Source organism: Lonchura striata, chromosome Z (assembly GCF_046129695.1).
Source record: "Lonchura striata isolate bLonStr1 chromosome Z, bLonStr1.mat, whole genome shotgun sequence".
Taxonomy (NCBI): domain Eukaryota; kingdom Metazoa; phylum Chordata; class Aves; order Passeriformes; family Estrildidae; genus Lonchura; species Lonchura striata.
The window spans coordinates 26,127,475-26,151,069 of NC_134642.1; the positions used below are offsets into that span (position 1 = coordinate 26,127,475).

A 23,595-nucleotide genomic window follows, 5' to 3' on the forward strand; every position below is an offset into this window, starting at 1 on the left:
TCCCAGGAAACTGAAAGTTAAGAGTATTCACAATTTTCATCTAGAAGAAGCACAACATAGCTTTCTTGATATTTCTTTTTGAAATACCGAGCTGGAATATCAGCACAGACGAGATGAGCATTTAGAACTGTTTGGAAAAGTTATAACAGTTATAAAAGTTATTTAGTATAACAAAGCAGTCAGAGATAAAAAAAGGCAAATTTGCAAATATGAAACCCTGATACCAACCATGTGAATAATAAAAGAAGGGGAATATGGATGAAATTCCTCAAACCCCCAGGAATGCAGATTTACCTAAGACGTCCAAAATCAAACATGTTTCACTAAGACTTGACCTTCATGGGTTAAAAACAGATTGAAAAAACACCAGCAATTAAGCAATCTAGGTTTTCACATGGAGGTCATGGAAGCACAGGCAGTTTCTACAAACTCAGATTTCTGCTGTGACCTTCTGTTGGTGGAAGATTGCAAACGTATATACAATTCAGCAGAATCTTCCAGAAAACAGAGGAGTTACTTTATAATTTGTGGAGACTTTCAAAGACACGGCAATTAGGTACTTAATGCTCTCTGACTCTCAGGGGAAGATAAACACCTAGTCATTGCTATTATTTCTGGAAATAGCTACCCCTATATTTGTTTGCATATTTTCAATTTGACTTTTAGGAAAGATTTTCCCCTGAGTACATATCTTTCCGCCTTACAGCATCAACTATTAATAATTAATACCTGTGCTTCATCTCTACTATACAGTATCCAAGCTCTATTTATTCCAAGATTAATTAGCTGTTATAGTTATGAGGAGATTAAGGCTCCTATAAATTAATCAAAGTGTTTCTGCAGAAACTTTAAATTGAAAAGTATTTGGTTTTCCAAAATGTTTTTTTTTTGTGTAGCAATATTTTTTTAACAATTTTCCTGAAAAAAAAATCTTAAGTGAATGAAAATATAACCCTTCAAGTTAGCTTGTCAAGATAAAATTTAAATATTCAGCTGCAAAAAAATGTCATTAATACATCTGCTACATTGTCGTGCAAGAAGGCCACAGATGTTTCCAACTGTTCTTTGCAAGGAGTTATTGTACCCTTTATTGTACTTGATAAAACTAAGAAAAAACCCAAACAAAAATAGTCAGATATAAAATTGTAACTAGAGACAGTAATCTTTTATTTCCTTACTAACACTAAATTTTGCAAATCAGGAAGAGAAAAGAAAAAAAATACTCCAGCAATTTTAAGCAGTTCATCTCTGTCTTGTGTATTTGACATTGTAGTCGACAAAGACTGCTTTAATTGAAGGATGGCCTACACCCTCAACCCAGCTTGGCTTTATGTGTGATAGTACTTATTGATCACCAGAAATCATTCCTGCAGGGGCTGAACTTCTTGTTTCATTGAAAGCATGTTAGCAACATGGTTGCTGCCCAATGGGGAAGAAAATACTTCAATCCTAATCCTGCTAATACATTGCCAAGCATCCTGCAAGGAGGCTCATGCTCACTTGTTTCAGTAGCTGCTGTGTATCTCAGAGATCAGACAGGTGCCCTCACAGAAAACAGAAGGATGAGAGAAAGATACATAGAAATCCTGAAGGTCAGTCATAGGATAACTAATGAGTCTTGGTGCTTCAAGTGCCAGTGATGCAAACTATCACAGGTTTCATTTTTGGTGCTGGGATCCTAAAATATATTGAGCATTGCCTTCTGACTAAGATTTCACTGGAAGCATACGCTGTGTTTTAGACTAGTGCAATTTTTACTTTGTAAGTAGAGCCTTCATCTTTGATCAGCCCTTAAGTGGTGCTGAGTAGTCATTAGCGAGGCCAGGTGTGTTCTTGCTTACCCACAAATGCTGAGCAGCTGATATGCTATCAGCTTTCACAGCAAAAGCTCAGAGTGAACAAGGACACCCCGCAAGGGTAAAAGCACCATTCTAGAAAGTCAGTTTAACTCCACAAACACTGATACGCTTTTAGTAAAAAACACTTCAGCCTGTTTCAAATTAAGGCATTCACTGAGAAGGTCTGAGAGGACTGAGCTTGGTCTTGATTCAGTGCAGGGTTAAGGGTTTTAAGAAGGTGTGAGGAAAAAGGAAACAGTGAGAGAATCAAAGAATGGCCTGGGTGTAAAGGGACTTTAAAGACTATTTTGTTCCACCTCCCATTCCATTGACAGAGATATGTGTCATAAGACCACATTGCTCAGAGTTTCATGTGGCCTTGAACACTCCCAGGGATGCGCCATCCACAAGTCCCCTGGGCAACCTTCTCCAGTGGCTCAAAGCACCGGAAGCAAAGCAAAGCTCTTATCTCTTTGAAGCCAAGAGAGGCTTTGGATTAAGTCCCTTTGTTTGGAAGAGGAGCAGTTAGGAAGGGGCAATTGAAAGTGGCCAAATACTATGTATACTTAAATTTCACTCGGCAAGCAATACTTAGCCAAGCACTTGGATGTGCATACAGTAAAAGAGAATCAAAAGAACCTGCAGGTTTTACAAAAATACTACAGTCAAGGGCTGGATTGGAAAACTTTAATTGACAGAAGAGAGCAGGAGAATGGAGATATGAAACACTGCTAGAAAAAAACATTAATTTTATTGAACACTCCACCCTATATTAATCTTGAAAAGGAATGTCTAATATTTTCCTTGAATGAAGAGCAAAATCAAGGTAAATTTGCTTTAGCTTCAAAAAAATCACTTTTGTGATTGCCAAAAACACCCCAAAACCATAAAACAAACAAACAAGCAAAAAATCAATCAAACAAACAAATACATATCCAAAGCTTACAGAAGTTCACACAGGGGAATTAATTAGGTGGCAAGCAACTCTATACAGGCACAAGAAATGCCAAAGGGCCTAGGGCATAATGTGTGTCAACTTTATGCCCTGAGGCCAATACAGTTTTTTCATGATTTCAGGAACTTTTATACCAAGAATATTGACATTGTTCTGCCATAGCAAAAGAGCTGATTTTCTGCATTTTTTCCAAATCAGAGCACCGATTCTATTTAGTGGCACATTAATGAGGAAGAAACAAGGTACATTACTATCACAAACATTTATCTGGTCCAGAAAAGGTAGTCACATACACTGGAGCAGAATCACCATTCGTATGATTCTGAATTGGCATTTATTAAACAAATTTCTGAATTATCACTGCTGTATGTTGGTGTAGCTGAACTTATCCATAATCTCTACATCAGTTGAACATCTGGCCATAAAATCTGCATATATTGTTGGATACATGAGCCACCACATTCTCACAGACAACAGGTTCAAAAATGGGAAAAAAAATCTGTGTTTTTATCAAAATATGATAATATAAAATTATTTTGTTTACAGGCTTACTAATTTTCACATAAGATATTTAGTTAGTAATATTTCTGCAGAATTATGTGTGTATATATATGCATACATTCTCTTCACACTACTATTAATTTCTGTCAAATTTTTGTTTAGTGAATAAGTGCAGCTCTATTAGTAAAAGCATGATGCCATTTGACTCAGCACTTAGTCTCTGAAAATGGTCTGAAGCAAGCACTTAAAGAACAAGAGCAGTAGCTCTCATTGTGCTCAATGGGCTTTTTCCACAAGCGTCCATTAAAATTCATTTGCAATTCTTTGTAGGCTTTTACCAATTTGTCCAAACTCCAATTTTTAATGCTTCTTTCAAATTCATGACAGCTACAATTAATTTTATTTCTGTCTATGGTTTTCTAAAAACTATTTCTCGGTACCAGTGATTTTATACTTAGTTTACTTTAGAGTGTTTCAGTTCTAGGAATTGCAGGGTAACTTTTCCCTGATCATCTTCTCCAAGCTATTTTACATCATATTTTTCTCTCTCATTCACTTTTGCTTACTCTCTGACTCTCTCTTATTCATTCTCTCTCACTCATCTCTTTTACTAGCTGTATTATTCCTGTCTAATCCAGCTCTGGATGAGATCCATTTCTATTAGATATAATTCTCACAACCTTCTTTGTACCTTTTCCAGTTCTGTTATTTTGAACCAACATGACCTGAATGGCTCACAGAAAGCAGTGTTGCAGCAAGAGTTCATGCAAATGCAATAACTTTTGCGATAACTCTGCCCTGGAGCAGAGGTTCATATGCATGGATAAGGATTAAGATTTTTATTAACCTATAGCTTAGTCACTCTAGGGCTCTGCCCATAATGCTTCTGTTCTACCCCTTCACAGACACTGGAGATTTCTCAGACTGATCTCTACTCCTAACTGTATGGAGTCTGACACAAAAACATTACTCCATTAAACTGAGGTTGCAAGTTGTCTGATGTGTTTTTCTGCCAACCTCCACCACTCTCATGTACTAGGTACATATTTTTAGAAACAAGTATTAAATAGCTGCAAAGATCAACTTCAGAGATCAACTGCACCCAAGATCTGATGACCCTTTCCAAAGGTCTCTCTGATGAGGAACTGCTGTACATTTTGTCTATAGCTCTCATTAAAAACAGAGCCATTACTTCATGATAAGAAATTAATTACCAATGGACCAGAAACTCTAATTTCCTTCCCATGTAAATACTGACACAATGCTGAACTACTTAGGTTGTAAAATTAAACAAATATTCTGCCCAGGTCAATTGTAAGTGATACACTCTGGTATACAAATGGGTTTCCCCACCACCCTTACTAGTGAAATAAATGAAATAAAATCTGCCAAAAAAACACACCAAAAACAAAAACAAACAAACAAACAAATAAAACCAAACCAAAACACCTGTACCTGTGTAGAATTGTCACCCAATTTTCACCATATTTAAGCTTGAAAGTAAAAGGAGAATTATATCTGCAGTAGTTCATTAGCGGGCATGCTGACAAATCCATAGTGTCCAGTGTCATTCTCCTATCAAAAGCAGCAAACTAAGCTCTGTGCTCTGGGAAGGTCAGAAAATTCTAGTGTACTCAAAGCTACCATTCAGGATCAGCTGCATAAAGAGCATTCTCTCTCCTACTCATAGAGTAGTCTCATTAATTTGAAAGCTAAAACCACTAACTAACAGAGCTAAAACCACTGAACTCAGCTGCTCCCAGAGATCCCTGCAGCACAACCACATGACAAAGCATCTTAATATTTAAGGGTGATTCTGATTTCAAACATCTCCACAGTGACAGGTAAGATTTCACAGTTGCTTCAGGGTCCTACAAAGCCTTTTCATGATGCTCCCAACCTACCCCATGGGTAGGTCCAAGGTATTTCTGTCTAACTACCACCTCATACTTCCACATTCAAAAACCAAATCACAAGCATGTGCTCAGATTGATCGACTGGGAGTGAAAAAAAGGAGGAAAGAAGTATTTCCAAGTTTAAATCATTGCTCAGGTGTTCTTCTGAAGAGACTTAAAGACTATATTTTACCACACTAGCATCCTTCTGTTGAATCTCCCTTTGCACTCAAGAATTGCAGCGTCTTTCAACAAGAAATCCAGAGTAGGGAGGATGCTGAACACTCTAGATAAGATGCTGAACAGCAGCATTCTATTCTCATCTTGTGCCAGTCCAAAAATAAAAAGATGCTGCTCAATAAACCCAGGGTATCTGGCACAGAATTAACCATTCTGCATTTCCACAAGTGTGAGAGTGTGACAATTGGCCTCATATGGTATCTAGTATATGAAAAATTACCAAGAATAGTTCCTTGAGTAGAATAATTAGTAACAGCTCCTCCAGGCATGGTTCCTATTTGAAACTCTTAAAAAGTACAAGATTCAAATGATGCTTTCTGGGTTCTTACGGTGTATCTTACAGAGTATAAATGTATCTTTATTCTCTTGAGATTCCCTGGGCTGGGCTTGGCCTTCAGTGTTTTCCTCAGTAAGAAAAATAACAGGCTTCTATCCACCAATGTGGCAGCTTATCTTCATAAACCCATAGAGGAACTTAACACTTGAGAACTAGATAGAATCATAAAACCATCAAAGTTGGAAGACACTTTTAGCATCATCCAGTCCAATCCTTCACCCAATACTACCACTGTAACCCCTAAATCACTGAACCACATAACCCAGCGACAGATCCAGACCCTTCTTGAGCACCTCCAGAGATGGTTACTCCATCACCTCCCAGGGAAACCTATTTCCTGATCACCCTAACAGTGAGAAAAATATAATAATTTTTATTATATTCCTATAATAACTAATCTGAATCTCCCCTGTCTCATCTTAAGGCCATTTCCTCTGGTCCTCTCACTGGCACAGTACAGGAGATTGGCCCCCACCTCACTACAGCCTCCTTTCAGGGAGCTGTGGAGAGCAATGAGGTCCCCCCTGAGCCTCCTCCCTGCAGACTGAACAAACCTAGATCCCTCAGCCATTCCTTACAAAACACATTTTCTAGGCTTTCAGGAGCCTTGTTGCCCTTCTCTGGACACTCTCCAGCACCTCAATGACCTGTTTAAAATGAGGTGCCCAGAACTGAGGCTCTTGAACATAGGGCCAGTGCTGAGTGTAGAGGGATAATCTCTGCCCTAGGCAAATTTGACCAAAAATAGCTTAAAATGTTACTACAGTTTAGAGTCAGGGAAAAGGCAATGTGATCCCACACAATTGTCTCAGAAATCCACATGAAAAGGTTAACAGTTAATATATGAACACTAGGAACTTCTTTGTTTTCAGTATCATTAGACATAAAATGGCGTACCACAATTTACTGCATACGATTGGTGCACCACTGACATTTTTTAATCTACACTGAGGCAAAGTTTCCCCAAAAGAACATCCAAATGTGATGCGAAAAGATACAACATGATGGAGGACCTAGGGTTTTTAACTGCTAGTTCAATTTGGTTTTATTGTCACTGTTACTCTCTCATAGACTCAAAGATATAAAAGAAAATAAAATGCTGCCTTTTGTTAAGAATGTTGTCCAGAGTTTTGGGTTTTTTTTGTCTGGAGTATAATATGGAAAACTATAGAAAATTTTTAAAGTTTAAGTATGCCCAAAAAGATTAATTATGACCAAAATATACACATAAATTTATTTGTATAGAAAGAAAGGATTATTATAAAAGCGGAGTTGGGGAGAGGAAGAAATATATATTATTACTTACTTGAAAAATAACCTATACAAACACCAGTTGTTTTCCCACATTTCAATTTTGTTTTCACTTAAGTCAATTAGCTCAATTTTCCGCATTTTTTACAAAGTCAGAAATTTTGAATGTTTTAAACAGAAATCTTGAAACATTTCATTTTAAACATCTGAATTATTGAAACAATTCCATTTTTAATTTCTCAAACTCAGTCAAACATTTTGATACTGCTAAGTCAAAATGCTACATTTTAGTAGTATACTCTACATTTAGAAGACATTTTCAATTAATTAAAGCTGGTATTTTTGCCTACTTGAGCTTCCTCATTACAAAACAAAAGGATAGCAAATTAGCTTTCAGAGCAACTATGGAACCTTTGCACAAAAAAAAATAGATCTTAATAAAATGGAGGTAAGGATCACTGCTAGACTAAATGCCAGCAGGCATAAATCTCCACTATGTTATATATACATATGTGTGTGTGTGGGTGGGTGCCTGTGTGTGCCTGTATGTGTGTGTATGTGTACATCATGTAATAATATACTAATTTTTCATATAGTTTAACTATTCAAAAAATCAATCAAGAATAATTCACTAAAAGCCAGACTTAAATACATAATTATGGCAGTTTCGCTTGGAACCATTGATATAGCCCATTCTGTGCAAACCCAGAGACTATGCAGTCAAATATAAAATTCTACAACATATAAAATGCTACAACAGGTATTTAACATTTCCAAGAAATTCACCAAAGCAACATCCACTGTATTCTATGCACATCAGAGTCAATAATAACTCTCCTAAAAAAGAGTTATGCATTCTTGTTTCAGCTCCTAATACACGCTGTTTGAAAGAACAGTCAGAAGATGGTGCCTAGTCTCTACCTTTGCCAATATTTAATATAAACTACTTCCATAAAATTATAGAGAATTTTCCCAAAATTATTTACCAACCTGGCGAAAGATTTTTTCCCACTGGCCCCATTAGGACTGTCTAAGAACCACCTCCCTTGCTTAAACTTTCTTCTTTCTATTTTACACTCTGATTATAGAACCCTGTCTTCCTAGCCTTTGATCCCTGCACTAAAAGGGTGTGTCCTTATTAGAATCATCTCGCAAACAAGCTCTCCACTCTCTGTATGTTTCTAATACTCCTTCTTCCCTCTTTCTCTCTTCAGTTAAGTTGATCTTTCTTGAATACAAATATCTAGATCAGAGTAGCTGAGGTCTTATTAGACTCTATTGATATTAATACCTTCCTGCAAATACGGTCCTAAGAGGCAAACAAAGTGTTATCTGTTACCATATCCACGTCATGCACTAAAACCAGACTCGTCGATAGTCCTTATATTCATTTTCCCACAACCCTTTATTTTCTCTGGCGCACTGAAGTACATTGTTATACACATTATCAACCAGTACAGCATGAACTATCACTTTCTTTCAAAGCAATTGTGCTTGGCCAAACCACAAGGTTTAAATTCTGAAAGCAGCTGTTGGTGAAGTCCTCCTACTGATGTTTACTGGACTACTGTTTATGTTTTGTGACACATCTCACCAAGCTCTAATAATGTACTGGGGAAAATATATGTTCCTTTCTCTTTACTGGGACCTGTAAGAATTCCACTAAGTTTTGGGAATTTCTTCAAACAAATTACAAATATACTTATTCCATGGAGCTTTGAAAATTTCTTCTACAGAACTATAAGTACTCTTACCTGTACAATGGCTACAGTCATATGACATTTCTCCTATGAACCCCCACCACATCTTATACCTGCTACAGATTATCTCTTTAACCACATACCTAGGCAACTACTGATGTTTTTTTGTTAGATGAATTCCAGGCATCTAAACTCACAATTGCTAAAATAAAAACAGTGAGGAAAACTGTCACATACCTCATAAATTCAAGACTGTAATTTCCTCAGATTTTACTGAGCTGTCCTGGTTTTGGCATGGGCAGAGTTAACTTTTTGCAGTAACCATGAGGTGTCAAAGCCTGGAGCTGTGTGGGAGTGTCTGAGTTATTATATGTTCGTGTCCTTGCTGGGGTGCAGAAGTAATTCTTGTGCTTCCAGGAAGATGTTTGTGACAATATAAGATACTGAATATAAAAATAGCTTATTTTTATGAATTGTAACATAAGAGAAGAATATATATTCCTTTCAACTCATCAACAAAGCATTTAAATCTCTACAAAGAGTCCCTTATAAATCATGTCCTAATTCATGACAGAATTTAAAATAAAGAAATAGCACCCAGTTAGAGATGTTATTGATATGCTTGAAAACATAACAGCATTGCAAAGCAGCACTTAAAAACACATGTATGGAAATTCAAGTTGCATAAGTCTGTTTAACAAAATCCGCTTGAAGACTGGACCAGTTGATACAAGCCTCCATACTACACTACAATAGTATTCTCTAGTTGTGAGAATCTAAAGGGAAAGGAAAACACAAGATCTTTTAGGTAAAAATATAATTATTTTTTCTCAAATGGTCTTGTGCTGCTAAGCAATAGAAATTTTAGCTTCTGTATAATCTTCCATAAACTTAGTACTAAATTAACTATATTATGAAATGTCAAACAACAACTGTATAGCCAAGATGGATAACATAGTGCAGAAAATTTAGCTAATAATATAGCTAACAGCTCTTTGAAACATGGAAACCTCATACGGTATGACAGAATAGGCATCACAATCAGTTTCAGGTTTTGGACTTTTTTTCTGAAGCATCACTATTTTAAAGTATTCTGACAAAAAAATTTGGGGTTTATTTAAAAGATCCTCTTTACTTTCATTCAGTAAAATAACTTTTCTGTAGCTTTTTTGAGTGTCTGCCAGAGAAACATCCAACAGAAGTATTTCTTAAGTGTTACTTAATTATAGCCCAATTATTAGCCCAACGAAATCTTCCTGTCAATTCCAAACAGGTGAATATCTCTATAACTTTTATGATTGTAAAAAATTAAGAACACTGTGGGACTAACTGCTAATTATTTTCACTTTAAAATGAGAATGCTATGGAAACTATTTGGTGTTGTTTTGCAAAGCTTTTGCAACTCTATATGATTGAGCTGATACCCAATTCCTGTGATTTTTGACAAAACTAATTGAGGTGTAGCAAGAGATATCCAGCCAAATTATTTTTTCCTCTTCAATCACAGCAGCTTCAAACTGGTAATTGTTTCCAGAGATTAAATGCCACTATATATAACCAAGATATTTAAAGTCACATATCTAAGTCTTAAAACTGAGACCAGCAGGACAACATGGTGAAGAAGCAGTTCTGAATTTCAGTGTCTGAGGACTTCTGCTTTCTGTGTTCACCACCTGCTCCAACTCTCATATAATAAAAGCCATGTGGGGGTAGCAGCAGACAAATCACCTATAAATTACAACCTGCAGAACCACCTAACACCTAGGAAAGACGTCTAATTACTGTACACAAAAATGTGTACAAAAATGTGTGCCTGACAATTTTATTGCAGAAATGCAAAGATGCTTACAGGGAGGACCAACCTGAAGAATCCCCTAAAGCTTAACAAATCACATCTTTTTCGGTATTACAGATTTTAAGTCCATGCATCCTGTGATGGGTGAAACAGAATGACAGCTTTTACATGATAAACATAATAGGGTTTCTTCTTACATCTCCCAAAAATCATTCACTAAGAGAAAACTGTAAGTCCCAAATTCCAGTGCACTGTCAGAGCCTAGAGCTGCTCTGTGCTGACTCTGAGTCACACCTATAGATTCTTTTCCAGTTTAGGTGCCCAGAACGACACAAATCAGAATTAATAATAATAAATAACAATAAATAAATAACAATAATTAAAAATAATTAATAATAATAATAATAATAATAATAATAATAATAATAATAATAATAATAGTAATAGTAATAAATGAGGGCAAAATTAATTTAATAATGCCACTTTAGGAACCTCTACGGATTACAGCCTGAGTACAAATCCTCAGAGATATACAAATTTGCATCAGAACCTACAGGCTTATTTAAAAAAAAAATCAATTAACTTTAAAGCAAATTTAGTCAGAGATTTTATACATACCCTCTGCTTCTCAGGGTCAACATATCGAATGCCAAAATAGTCTTTTTCCAGCAAGCTGTAATAGTTGCAGATGTGATCTATAAGAAACTGACCTTTGGTTTCCCTCTGTAAAAAGATAAAGAAATTATAAATTATGTTGAGTATTGTAAATTTTCTGTCTACAAATCCATGCAAAGTGTCAAGGAAAATGACATATTAAATTTGTTGTTATTTAGACAAGGAATAGAATTTAACTTCTTATCTATTCTAAGACTCAAGAGAGCAATGATCAATACACTCCCTGCACATTCACAGATTGGTTAAGAAAATATTACTACTCTTACCTTAGGAAAACTCATGCTGCTGTAATGACCACAAATTTATGAGACTTGATATACTACTAGCAATCATAGTTTCATAGATGCTATAATGGCATAACAGATACTCATTTAGATAAAGAATTTCAAAACACTCTGTGGTTTTTTATCCCCCAAATTTGAAAGGAGATCTGAATGTGAGCATTCTACTAGAACTTTACACAGTGCCCACAGCAAGAGAGATCTGGTCCCTAATTCTCTCCATTAAGTCAGAGCTACAGTACAAAGAACAAATGCCCAAACAACTGAGAGGTTTTTATATTTGTGTTGTTACTGGGTAAATATGGCCTTATCAAATCTTACTGTTACGTATGATACTTAGCTAACAATCTCATTCTTTCTTTCTGTTTTCTTCAACCTCAGGAGAGTGGGTCTATTCTCCTTTGTGTGATTCCTAATATGATCCTGCATGAGTTTTCACATTTCTTTTGATCCAGCTAATGTTAAGGCTCATGTTGGTTTTTTTCTGAAATGTTATTTGTGTCAATATTAGCATGGGACTAAAGCTGTTTTCCTAAAACAGTCCACTCCAAACAGACAAAGATGTTTCACTACACAGCAGTGTCAAGTCTGTGCATTTTTTTCCCTCTATGTGTCCACCCTGATCCTGCACTGAGATGTCTCTGCTGCAGACCAGGAGTCTCTACCCTTTGCTGACATGAAATAATTTGAATTTAGCTCTTTAATGTCTACTGAATAGAAATTACACAGGATGTGAAATCACTTTATATAAAAATAATACTTAATTGTTTTTCTCCAAACTACTCCCTGAGTAGTTTCAGTAGTTTCATTCTCTGAAAATGCTAATATCTTTTTCAAACTTTTTTTTTTTAAGAATTTAAGAGGCAATTTAAACTGTAAAGGCATGGCAAGCAAAACTGAAGGGACAGCATCTATATATCTCATGGTACTTTACAAGGCTGGGTATTACTAGCATCTTCATTTTGCACAAAAGTATCTGAGCCAAAACCAGCACCATGACCTGTTGGAGATCATACTCTCAAGAGCAGAGGAAGCAATGGCCCAGGCACAGCCACTGTCTGGTAGATCTACTGCTTCCCACAGGAAAAATGAGACATGCTTCAAGATTGAAGAGTTAGAAAATAATACAATCAGTGAACTAAATTTTTGTTCTCCTATCTTTACAATTAATAAGTAACTCTCACATAGATACAGTTGCTTGTTTTTTGGTCTCCATCACTCAACAAACAGAAAACTAAATAAAAAACACCGTCAGTCTCTCTGTCACCCTGACAGAGAGATGCATTGCTGAGGCTCCTGCAGACATAACCTTGCTTGCCATAGGGACTTCCTCTCCTCCCAGATTCTCTTCCAGACACAATGGAAATGTTAACTTCCCTACAGATTTCCTTTTCCTAGATGTGGTTACCTCTGTTTCAAATGCTACTGTGTAAGCCACCTGCTTCCTCTACTCCTATCTGTCTCCACCTTCTATCTTCTATAAATTTTAGTCCTGTACTCTTCCATACTCCCCTCCTTGCCTGGAGATATATCTGCCTTGTCTGCACGTGGTGCTTCCATAATTTGTTTTCCTATTTTTAAACAGCCTCTGTCAAAGGATGTTAACACAATTTGTCTGCTCAGTTTGTGCTCATGAAACCTTATGCTTTGCACCCTACATTGTTAGCTTTTCCCATGTAACCTAAACGCAACAGGTTTCCTTCCAGCCTCAAGACATTTAAAAATCAACTTGTTTACTGTTGATAGTGGTTTCATTCACTGACATTTTTTTGTGTTGTACCCAATTACAAGTATGGGCATCCTGGAGACAACACAGAGAACACCTTCCTCAAAAGGAACAGTCCTATCAAAGTATGAAAAATGCAAAAGGAAAACTGTCACTCTCCCTGTGACGGAACAAAAAAACAAAGGTCTACACTTATGCAGTCATATTTCAATTTACTGCTTTATAACTTAAAATCTTGTGAGTGTCTGGAAAGTTTTGTGACTATGAGAGACCATCAAAATGTTGAGAAAATTGCATGGGGACATTTCATTACAAAGGTAGCAGGAAAAATTATAAACACAGATGTGACATTTAAGTTGCATATAGTTTTAAACTAATCTACAGCAAATTAAATAGGACTGGGAAATAACAGCTATTAGATGACTCAGGTACAATCAAATATAAAAACAGATTTTACTAGCAACACTGTACAAATTAAACCAATTTTTTAAAACACTGGAAATGGGGAAACTAGACAATCCATATTTTCATGTGACAATATTAGAGGATGTTACTGTAAGAACAGTCAGTAAACACAATCTTCTACAACAAACTACTGGGGGTTCATATTCTATTCTATGAATTTTAAAAGCCCTTTGCTTCAGTCACCTAAATAATCACAGATTTCTGAGTTCCTGAAGAAACCAATGAAAATGTACAGCACACATAATGTTTATAAATCCAGTAACAATGTTCTGTTTCTAAAAGGAATTGATGCCCTAGTTTTCTTCCTTGGAAAATAAATGATGGAAACAAACCAAACAAAAAAGATCAAAAAGCCTCCAAGCTAGATTCATGCTCTAGCAATCTTTAAACCTTCCATCAATAAATAGAAGGGACTAGTTAATAGCTTCACCCTTGGTTTAATATATCCCCTTCAGTTCATTACATTTTAAAAAATATTCAAGATGCACAAAAGTGGGCTAATTCAGCATATGCATAATGTAGTGAGAGTCCTCATCTGAAATTGTAAATGTTCCACTATTAAAGCCATCTAGACACCTGAAAAACTGGGGGGGGGGGGGGGGGAAAGAGATCTTAATTGATACACAGGAAAACACTTGATGTGGCTGGCACATTGCCCATCACATCTTAATTCATAATAGATTGTATGACAAGAAGGATGGGCAATGGCAGTTAATTTTATTTTCTGCAAACAGCATAAATAAACATTTTCATTTCTCTAACAGTGCTTCAAATTCTTCTGATTTTTAGAATCTAATGATCTTTTCCTATTTATTACACATTACTACATATTGCCATGCTACAAAAGAATATATTACAACCAAATTTCGTTCTGATTTATGAAAGAATCTGGGTAACACAAATTAATAACAGCTAGTCATCCACAACAGAGCAGAGGCATGGATTTGGGTCAGAGAATTTGAATATAAAACATTGCCTGAAATTTCAGACAGTTGCCATACAGCTTTCCAATTAAGTCATCCTTAAAAAAATTTAAAAAAAAAAAGAAAAAAAAAAAAGAAAAAAAATAACCAACCCTTAAACCCTTAAACCCTTCTATACAAAAAGTCTTTGCAGCAATTCAGAAAAAAAAATTTATGACATTTTATGAAGTTTGTCAGATATGAAAAAATTACATAATAAAGAAAGCCAACATTTCAAATACCAGTGAAAAATTTCAGCTACAAACAACAGGAGTCTGAAAATAAAAATCAAGTTATACATTTAAAATTTTCACAGCTCAAACATTTGAGAATTATACCACAGTTCACTCAGAAGTCATCAGCTATTGTCCATTAAAGAAAAACAGGCAGAAACAAGATCAGAAAAGTCTGTAAGTGAGAGATACAATATGTTCTGAATTGTAATCAATATATTGTTTGCAGTAAAGAATACCATTAAATGAGTCACTTTTTTCTAAGTCTATTAATTCAAATATGTCTGTCTGTCTCAAATGAGAAACATTTTCCTTCATATTTTTGTAACCCATGCAATGGCTTTAAACGAAGTCCTATAATGTAGATATTCCACACACTCAAAAATTTGGAGATTTCTATAAATAATTTGAGGAATGACATCCTGATTTATTTAGATAAATAGGCACAGACAAGACAACTATGTTTTTCCTAAGGCTGTATTTGAATATCTGACCTTAATACCACTAAAATCCCACAACAAACCCCAACACATATGTGACAGTTATAATGCCATGTAAATGACAAAATCCCTGAACACACAAGGTCAGTGTGCAAATAACTGTTAAATGCTACATTTTAAGCAGGATCAAAAGTTTTCATTTCTATTGAAATGTATATGTATCAAACTAAATTTTGCAGCTGTGATAAAAGAATTAGCAAAACAGGGGATGTTCTCTACTGCAACAAGATACAAAAACATGATCACACAGAGTCTTCCACTGATGGACTCACAGGGCAACCTGAGTTGGTTCCTCAGCTCTAGGAACTGAGTAATAAACTGGAGAAATGATTCATTTTCTGTACCAGACACTCTCATTACAGCTTCCATTTCTGCAACTCTGAAAATTTATGACTGAGTAACCTAATTCCTTGGTAATTTCTCTGGTATACAGAAACTAACCCAGACAACAATCTTTGTTGCTCTTGCACAGTTTAACACATTACCCCCTCTCATACTACTTTGGGGATTTATTTTTTATTTTAACTGTCTTGATGCAACTTAAAAAGCAAGGCAGAGCATAACTTCTACAAATTTTAACAATTCTCCAATGACGTAAAATGAGACCACAAAACCTTTCTGATGGCTTCACAAATCTGAAAATGAGAGGAAAATTACTTATGATAGTTTAAGATCTTACATTCAGCAAAATGTTTTGCCTATTCGAATTTGCTTCACTGTGGGGTTCTGTGTCTATTTGTCTGAATGTCATCACAAGGAAGAGAAAGAATCACAAGCAGATTAAACACAATGTTTCTGCTCTGTTATCTAACCACTGAAGTCCTCCCAGCTGTGCTTATTTCTGTCAGAAAGCCACTGACATTAATAAGTGTGCAGAGTCATAAACACAGTATTTATTTGTCCTGGGGATTTCAATCCTCATCCCATAAGTGTCTTAACTTGTTGAACAGCTCTCTACAGTGACCTTGTGTATAAAGCTGGTCACATACTTAAGTGCTTACTTAAGCATAAAGCCACACACAAAAAATTAAAACAAATTAAACAAACCAAAAATCAACACAGCAAACAAAGCACAATGAAACCAACATTCTACTTAAATTAATAGAGAGTCAGGATCTCAGGCAAGGCAAGCATACTGTTTGATTTTGTATGCTTGCTGTCTTTGGTGTGCAATATATTTTGAAGTTCTGTGGATGTAAAAGAATTAAATACATGTATTGAAGAACAGTCATGATAGCACCATAGATTGAAAATGAATCCAGTCAGAAAAATGGACAAAACCATTTCACCTCTAAAGCACACACACAAAAAAATCTTTACCCACTGAAAACTGAAAAAGACAGTTCTGTTGACAATATGTAACAATAATAATAAAAAGCAACAGAGGTAAACTACATCTTTGACTACCATACTCACATTTTTGACTTTTCTTTGGACATTACCAAAGAAATGTACCTCTACCACTGATAAAATCATATTTCTTCTAGGCTTTTCATGAGAGAAATGACTTATGACTTGAACCCCAAAAGGCACCTGTCTTCCATTTCATCAACAATTATTCTGTAGTTCAGTGGGGGGCCAGCTCTCCAACACTATGGTGGTGAAGGGACATCAGAGAAACAATTCTCCGCTTGTGCCCATTTTGATACAGTTATCATCACATTTGCATTTGTCTTCAGTGGCACAGCAAAAGAGTTCACTAAGCATCACTGGACTAGGATGTGGTGCCCGGAATGGGACTTATTTATTATCCACTCTTTGAAGCTGAATAGGGAGGAGAACTGAGGGCACAGAGAAGGAAGACCCCCCCGAATTTCTCAGTATCTTCTATATAAATTTTTAAGTCTTTCCTGAATAACAGAATCTGGAACAGAACCTTCATTCTGCAGCAACCAAAGTCAGTGAGGTCAACAGACTCCACTCTGACATGGAAAAACTGGGCCAGCCGTAACCCTGACAATATCCAATGCCCTCTGCAAATTTCTTATAGCTCTTTGGATTTATGCATTCACAGAGACTACAGACGGCAGCAAGATAGATACACAGACAAGTCTTTTGCCATTTTTTGTTTCTTTTTTGGAAACAACAACAGGAATATATGAAAATGTTTCACAAGAACTCAATATTGAATAATGCCTTCAATATATATAGAGCAATAAAAGCATGCCTGTTTCACTCCTCAGATAAAGTGGTATAACACTTTAAAAGAAATTCTTTCCTTCCATAATTATCATCCTACAGTATTTTATACTATTTGAAAATACTATGGAAGTCTAGTCTAGTCTAGTATATAACATTTAACCAGAAAATTTTCTGTTGTAAGAAGAGCCAGTTATAATTTATTTCTTTTATTTAAAGTCCCAAAATACAAAAGGCAACTTTTGCTGAAAGAAAACAAACAAATTGGAAATGTAAAATTTTGGTTTAGAAACCAACTATTTATTACAGATTTTTCTTCTGTTAACAGTGAAGAATTCATTATATTTCTATAAGCCTAAAATGAAGCGAAAAAAAGGGCCAATGACTTTTAATGAAAGGCACAAAACATGACACTGCTATAAACTAGCTGGCATTTACTTAATTATAACAGTCCTACTCCACATGTTATTTTACATTTGTTATCTCTTGCAAAGTATATATTTTGTTCTATATACTAGTTACTATTTCTACATTAATTATAATCATTTATATCAACATTATCTAATTCTAGAACTTAGTGAACGAACGATTCTTAAATCTATCACTTAATACATTGTATTATGTATAAAAGTATGTTAATAGATGATAGAAAACAATAGAGAACTAATGCCTATCTTATTTATTAGGGAATTTAGCAGTAAGTAGTGATAAAGAATGCTTCATCTGAGACACAAACTACTTATTACTACTCCTCTGGTTTTAAAATTCATTTGATAACCTGGAAAGGGTCTAAAAGAACATAATTTTTACAAATATATCAGTCTTTAAACTCAGATTTCTAAGCTCTTAATTAAGTTGAGCTCTAAGATATAGATACTAATAAAGAGAACTAAAGGGAAAAGAACCCATAAACAAGCCTTGATTTGCAGTTACTTTTGGGGAAGAAATATACAAATATATCTTAAAATAAAGGGGAAAGTAAAGAAAAAGTAATAATGTCTATGTTGGGAAGAAGAAAATAAGGTAACAGAAATTTCAAGTGTGTATATGAGGAAGTTCTATTCATCTTCAATGAAACTGCATGGCTAAATGTACACAGCACTGAAAATTTACCCAGAAATAACTGTTGCAGTGAGGTCAGAAACATATTTGTCAAATTCTTTCTATGTACTATCTTGTTTGGAAGATTAACATCACTTGAGGTTATTTATTTTTCTTTAATTTACACTATTCATTTGCAACAGATTGACAGATTTGTCCATACAACAGCATATTTTTATCCTCTCTTGAATTGGAGGTTATTGTATGAGGGCATTGATCAAATAATAACAGATGAAGAGGAAAAGGAGAAAATTAGATGACAGAAAAAATCTCACAATGCCAATCCCATGTAATGAAAACTATTCTAAAAGCGAAATACTATAGAAAATGGAAAGCATATTCTACTACATAGTAAAATCTGAACAGCAGCAGTGAAGACAGGTAACAGCTGTCACACAATCACTTCTTGACCTCAGTGATAGTCTGCAAGTAAATTACTCTGACCCATGGGTAAGTTATAAATTATAAAAAGAAATATTTATAGTTCGCATACTGCAGCTCTCAAAAGTCTTCACCAGTCTAGCCAGCAAGCACTGAGGAAACCACAAATGCAATATTCATTTACAGGGCTCATGTTCATTTGCTGCTGTGCACATGGGCATCACTTAGCCATTTAGGCTTTGTGTCCCTGAAGTGTCAGCCTCACAGAAGGCTTGCAGCATTAACTGCTCGTTTCTGATAACAGCTTCCATTAGCACAGCATTTGTGATGCCATCTGAGACACTATTGATTTCTTAAAAGGAATTGAGTCCTTCTGTCAACAAATCTATCATTTTATTCAATATTGTTCAGAAAACCTGACTCTGCTTTCCCTCTTTCATTCTTGACATCATACCTCATTTAGGAAAGTGGACTAGAGATTTCAAGAATGAGTTCTCAGTCCCCACCTACAAAGCAACATAAAAGCCAAACCAGGATTTTAATAAAAATACTTCATGACCCCCAGTACGGGTGATGGTCAACAATCCTCCCTTGGCCTGAATCTTCTCAGTAGTTTCAAAAGTTAGAGAAAAATCAGTACATATTCAAGTACACCTCCAAGTACCATTCTTTAAATAAGCCTTTCCCAACAGATGCATAGCTGTCTGCCCTTATTTTACAAGTGTTTCTAAAAAAGAAAAGCAACCAAAAATTCTTCTAGCCAAACAAGACACCTCCCTGAGCACAGGAAAAAGGAGACTCAGCAGTGTATGACACAGCTCACTTATGCTGCCCACATGAAAGCAGCCAGCCGGGGCAGCTGGAAGAATGCTCCTTCAGGAGCACATTTCAGGGCTCAGATGAATGTATTGAACCCCAACCATGGTAAGGGTCGTGCAGGAATAAACACACCTTTGCTTCCACACCAAGTGGGAGAGAAGGGTGGCTTGAAAGAAGCTGTAAGTAGAGCTGGGGAACCTCTGCAAGAACTGAGAATGGCATCTCAGCTGGTGCCCCTCACTACCCTCACAGCTTGGAGTTATCCCTAGATATATTAAACACCTCACATGAGGAAACGCATCTTGAAAGCCTGCAAGCATGACATGGAATGTGCATGCGCTGGTGGGAGGAATGGAGGAAGAAATGTAAAATCATGGAATGTAATCCCTAGAGGGAATGAAGTAATGCCCATTTGAAAGGCTATTAAAGTGATGTGAAAGGCTGAGTTTACATAATGAACAGAATATACAACTAGCTATCACAGAAATTTGATTCATCACTCTGTGGATTATTCCAGAATCACAAACCTGGCTGTGTAGATCTGGCATATCATCTCTGGAGCACACCCAATCACAACAAGTGCTGCAGCTCACAAATAATGTCTCCTGACAGACAAGACCCTCAATCAGCAATGAAGTCACCAGCTCTTAGTGAACCAGCCGAAAGTGCAACTCATACACTAATCTCATGTGATAAGGGCCTAGATAAAAACTTTTGTTTAATTGAGGAACCCTCACCATGCTGTGCACTTGAACTGTCAGATAAACATGCGATATAATCATTATGCCTCAGAGAACACTTGTGCATCTTCAAAAAATGCACATTAAAAAAAAGTTTTTATGGTGGAGCATGGAGATAAACACAAAGATCTCTCACTTTCTACTAATTTAGAATGCATCAACACACATTTTTCAACTACTCATCCTGCTTACCTGCCTTAGGTACATAACACTTTTCTATCCATCTTTGGTAATATTTCAGTATGCTTAATCACTTTTCCCATGTGCTTTGACTGCAGAAATTTTGTAACTTCAAGAATCATGCTGGTTCATTTCCCACTCAGCAACTTGCTTCATTCCTGTAATTTTTTTCAGCATACTGTAGGAATAATTTTACCACAAGAAACTATTTCCAAGCTGCTCAACTAGTGCTTTATAGACACATATGGTTTAATATATTTTTCTGTCAGAAATAATTACACAGTAAAGAATCTTTCATCAGTACTTTTCCCCCCTCATAATAATCACAGTTGTTAAATGCTTGTTTTGAAGGAAAACAAACATTAAATTTGTAAGATTTGACATTCAATCTTCAAAAGAGCAAATTAATGGTAGATTGAAAACACTGAAGAAAAGTCCTCCAGAAGCATTCCTTGGACATGGTGCCTACACCAATGCACCCCAGTGATATTTAATAAAAGCCAGCTATTGGCATCAGGGAGGAAACACATTCTCTGTGTCATACAAGTTTCTGTCTTCTTGCCAAACTAAAAATCCCCAGCTCACAATTTTTTGGTAGTAAGGAAAGCTGGATTGATTTTTTTTTTTCTTTCATTCTTTCTTTCTGGAGGTCATTCAGTCCTTGAAAGACATAAAAACTGCCTCATTAGCACTACCTAAAATAAAACCTCCCTTTGATAGCATAGCCAGAACTACCCCTGCATTTGTAATCATCACATCACAAAATTACAACTATGGTCTTTTTTTCCCCACTTTTTAAAAAACTATTTATAAGAGTATAGATTGAAAACAAGTCTTTATTAATTTATTTTATTTATTATCACAAAAACCCAACACAAAATAGAAATTCAAATAGAGGACTCCACTGAATTATTCCATTAACCACAGGTGCAAAAAAGAAGATAATAAAGCAATGCATTTTACAGACCCCGTAATTGTTTCACCTTTACTAGACTTCACTTTCTCCCTTACTTTGTCAGATTCAACTTCATTTTTCCATCATATGCTCAGACTTCCCACACACTCAGCAGATATCAAAGGCAGGCTGACCTCACTTTTTACTGTTTCTTGATTGGTCTGTTTTCCACATTTTTTAGCTGAGGAACATACTGACACACTATTAAAATGCATCCTTTTTGACTAAGTTGGGAACTCATCACACTTTTTTTCTTCTTAGCTGTAGCTACTCTTGTATCCCTTTTAAGATAGCTTCCCTGAAAATAAATTCTAGGATGTTGAAAATGTATCTTCCCATCAGATAAATGGAAAGCAAAGCCCTGAATTACATACCAAATGTATGTAACTCACTTTTCCTGACTTTACAACAATACTATTCTGTCTATTCTTTCCTATCTATTCAGGGCAAAACTTGCTATCTTTGATATTTAAAAAATATTAGCTATTGGGTGAAAATGAATGAAAAAAAAGAGGGAGAGAAAAAAGGACTGCAGATTCTGTGTTTATATATTGGAAGTTTTCCCCCAGTGGCTGGCATTTGGGGAAAGCATTTTAAAATCAGTGGATGCAGAAGATGTTTATGCACACTGATCAATTCCCCTGAACCACCCACATTGCCTGTTACAACTGAACATAAAACCCATTAAAACAAGAAAAAAAAAAATAAGATGATGCTTAATAGGATTGCCTGTATTCATTTTACTATGTGTAGTGGCAGATAAAAAACTACAGTGGGAGCTACTTCCTGTATGCAAATGAGCACATTTCTAAGCAATTTTTTTTTAGAGAATGTGTCTTGTTGACAGATATTTAAACACCAAACCACAATATTTTAAATAAAGTCCTGTTCTCACACAGGTGATTTTGGAGTGGAAGGAGACCTGGCAAAAAATATAAAATACAGTAACTTTCAAAAACAGATAGTACAGCTGCTTACTAGGTCATTGTTGCATCAGAAAGGTCTCTCTTTAAATTCCTGTCACATTTAGAATTGAAGAAGAGCAATAGCAAAAATCAAGAAGACAACTAAGCAACTAGAAAAATGAGTGAATGGCTTTGAATATTATTTCAAAATAATAAGTAAAGTAAGATTTCTTATTGTCCTCTGAGAGTAGAAAATGTGTGCTTAACCTCTTGTCATTTGGGAGCAAACTAAGGCTACATTCTCCTCACCCAGATCATCTACAGATACTACAGGCTTATGTGAAAAAAAAAAAAAAAGCATCTTTAAAAGTGTCTTAAGAAAGAGCAGATGCAGTGCAAAACTGACCTACAGATTCTAAGAAGCAAAACTCTGTCAGCTTCTTAACTGCTCTGCCAAAACTGACTACAAAACCTCAGGATGAAATTATTTTATAACGAACCTCTTTTTGAAAACTGGAGATGTTACACAAATGAGCAGATGACACCAAAGAATAAAAGCTATCTTGTCTTGCAGCACAGGACAACTTTTCAAATTTCTCTTTCTGCCTGACACATCGATGCAAAAATAACTTTTGGAAAATAAAGCAAGAAACAAGCCAGCATGGAAACTGATGATAGAGCAATCACACACTTCAGAGGCCTGGCACCCTTCCTTGTTGGGATGCAGCAATCATCCTTAGCCATGTGCCCTAAGTACAAGACAAGTAGCAAGCAAAAGAAAAGCAGAGAGCAGGGGAAGACCACTGGGGTTAGCTCAGTTGGTTAGAGCCTGACAATATCAAGGTTGTGGGTTCATCCTCATATGAGCCATTCACTTAAGAGCTGGACTTGATGATCCTTGTGGGTGCCTTCCAAATCAGAATATTCTCTGATTCTGCAATTCTCTGAAGATTTCACCATCAAGTGCTCTGCTGCCATTAACCCAAACCCACCTATGTTCAGCATTCTCTGAAAAGCCTTG

General features: G+C 35.8%; 1 protein-coding gene across 4 annotated transcripts in view; it reads right to left on the reverse strand.

Moving 5' to 3' along the window:
- Positions 1 to 23,595, reverse strand: part of FRMD3 (FERM domain containing 3) — a 122,704-nt gene that overhangs the window by 54,863 nt on the left and 44,246 nt on the right. For all 4 annotated transcript variants that reach the window (XM_021534457.2, XM_021534455.2, XM_021534454.2 and 1 more), the window contains exon 2: positions 11,131 to 11,235. Coding sequence is in view for 2 of the 4 variants with exons in the window: in XM_021534455.2 (XP_021390130.1) it covers positions 11,131 to 11,235 (105 nt within the window). In the remaining 2 variants the exon portion in view is untranslated. The remainder of the gene's footprint in view (positions 1 to 11,130; positions 11,236 to 23,595) is intronic.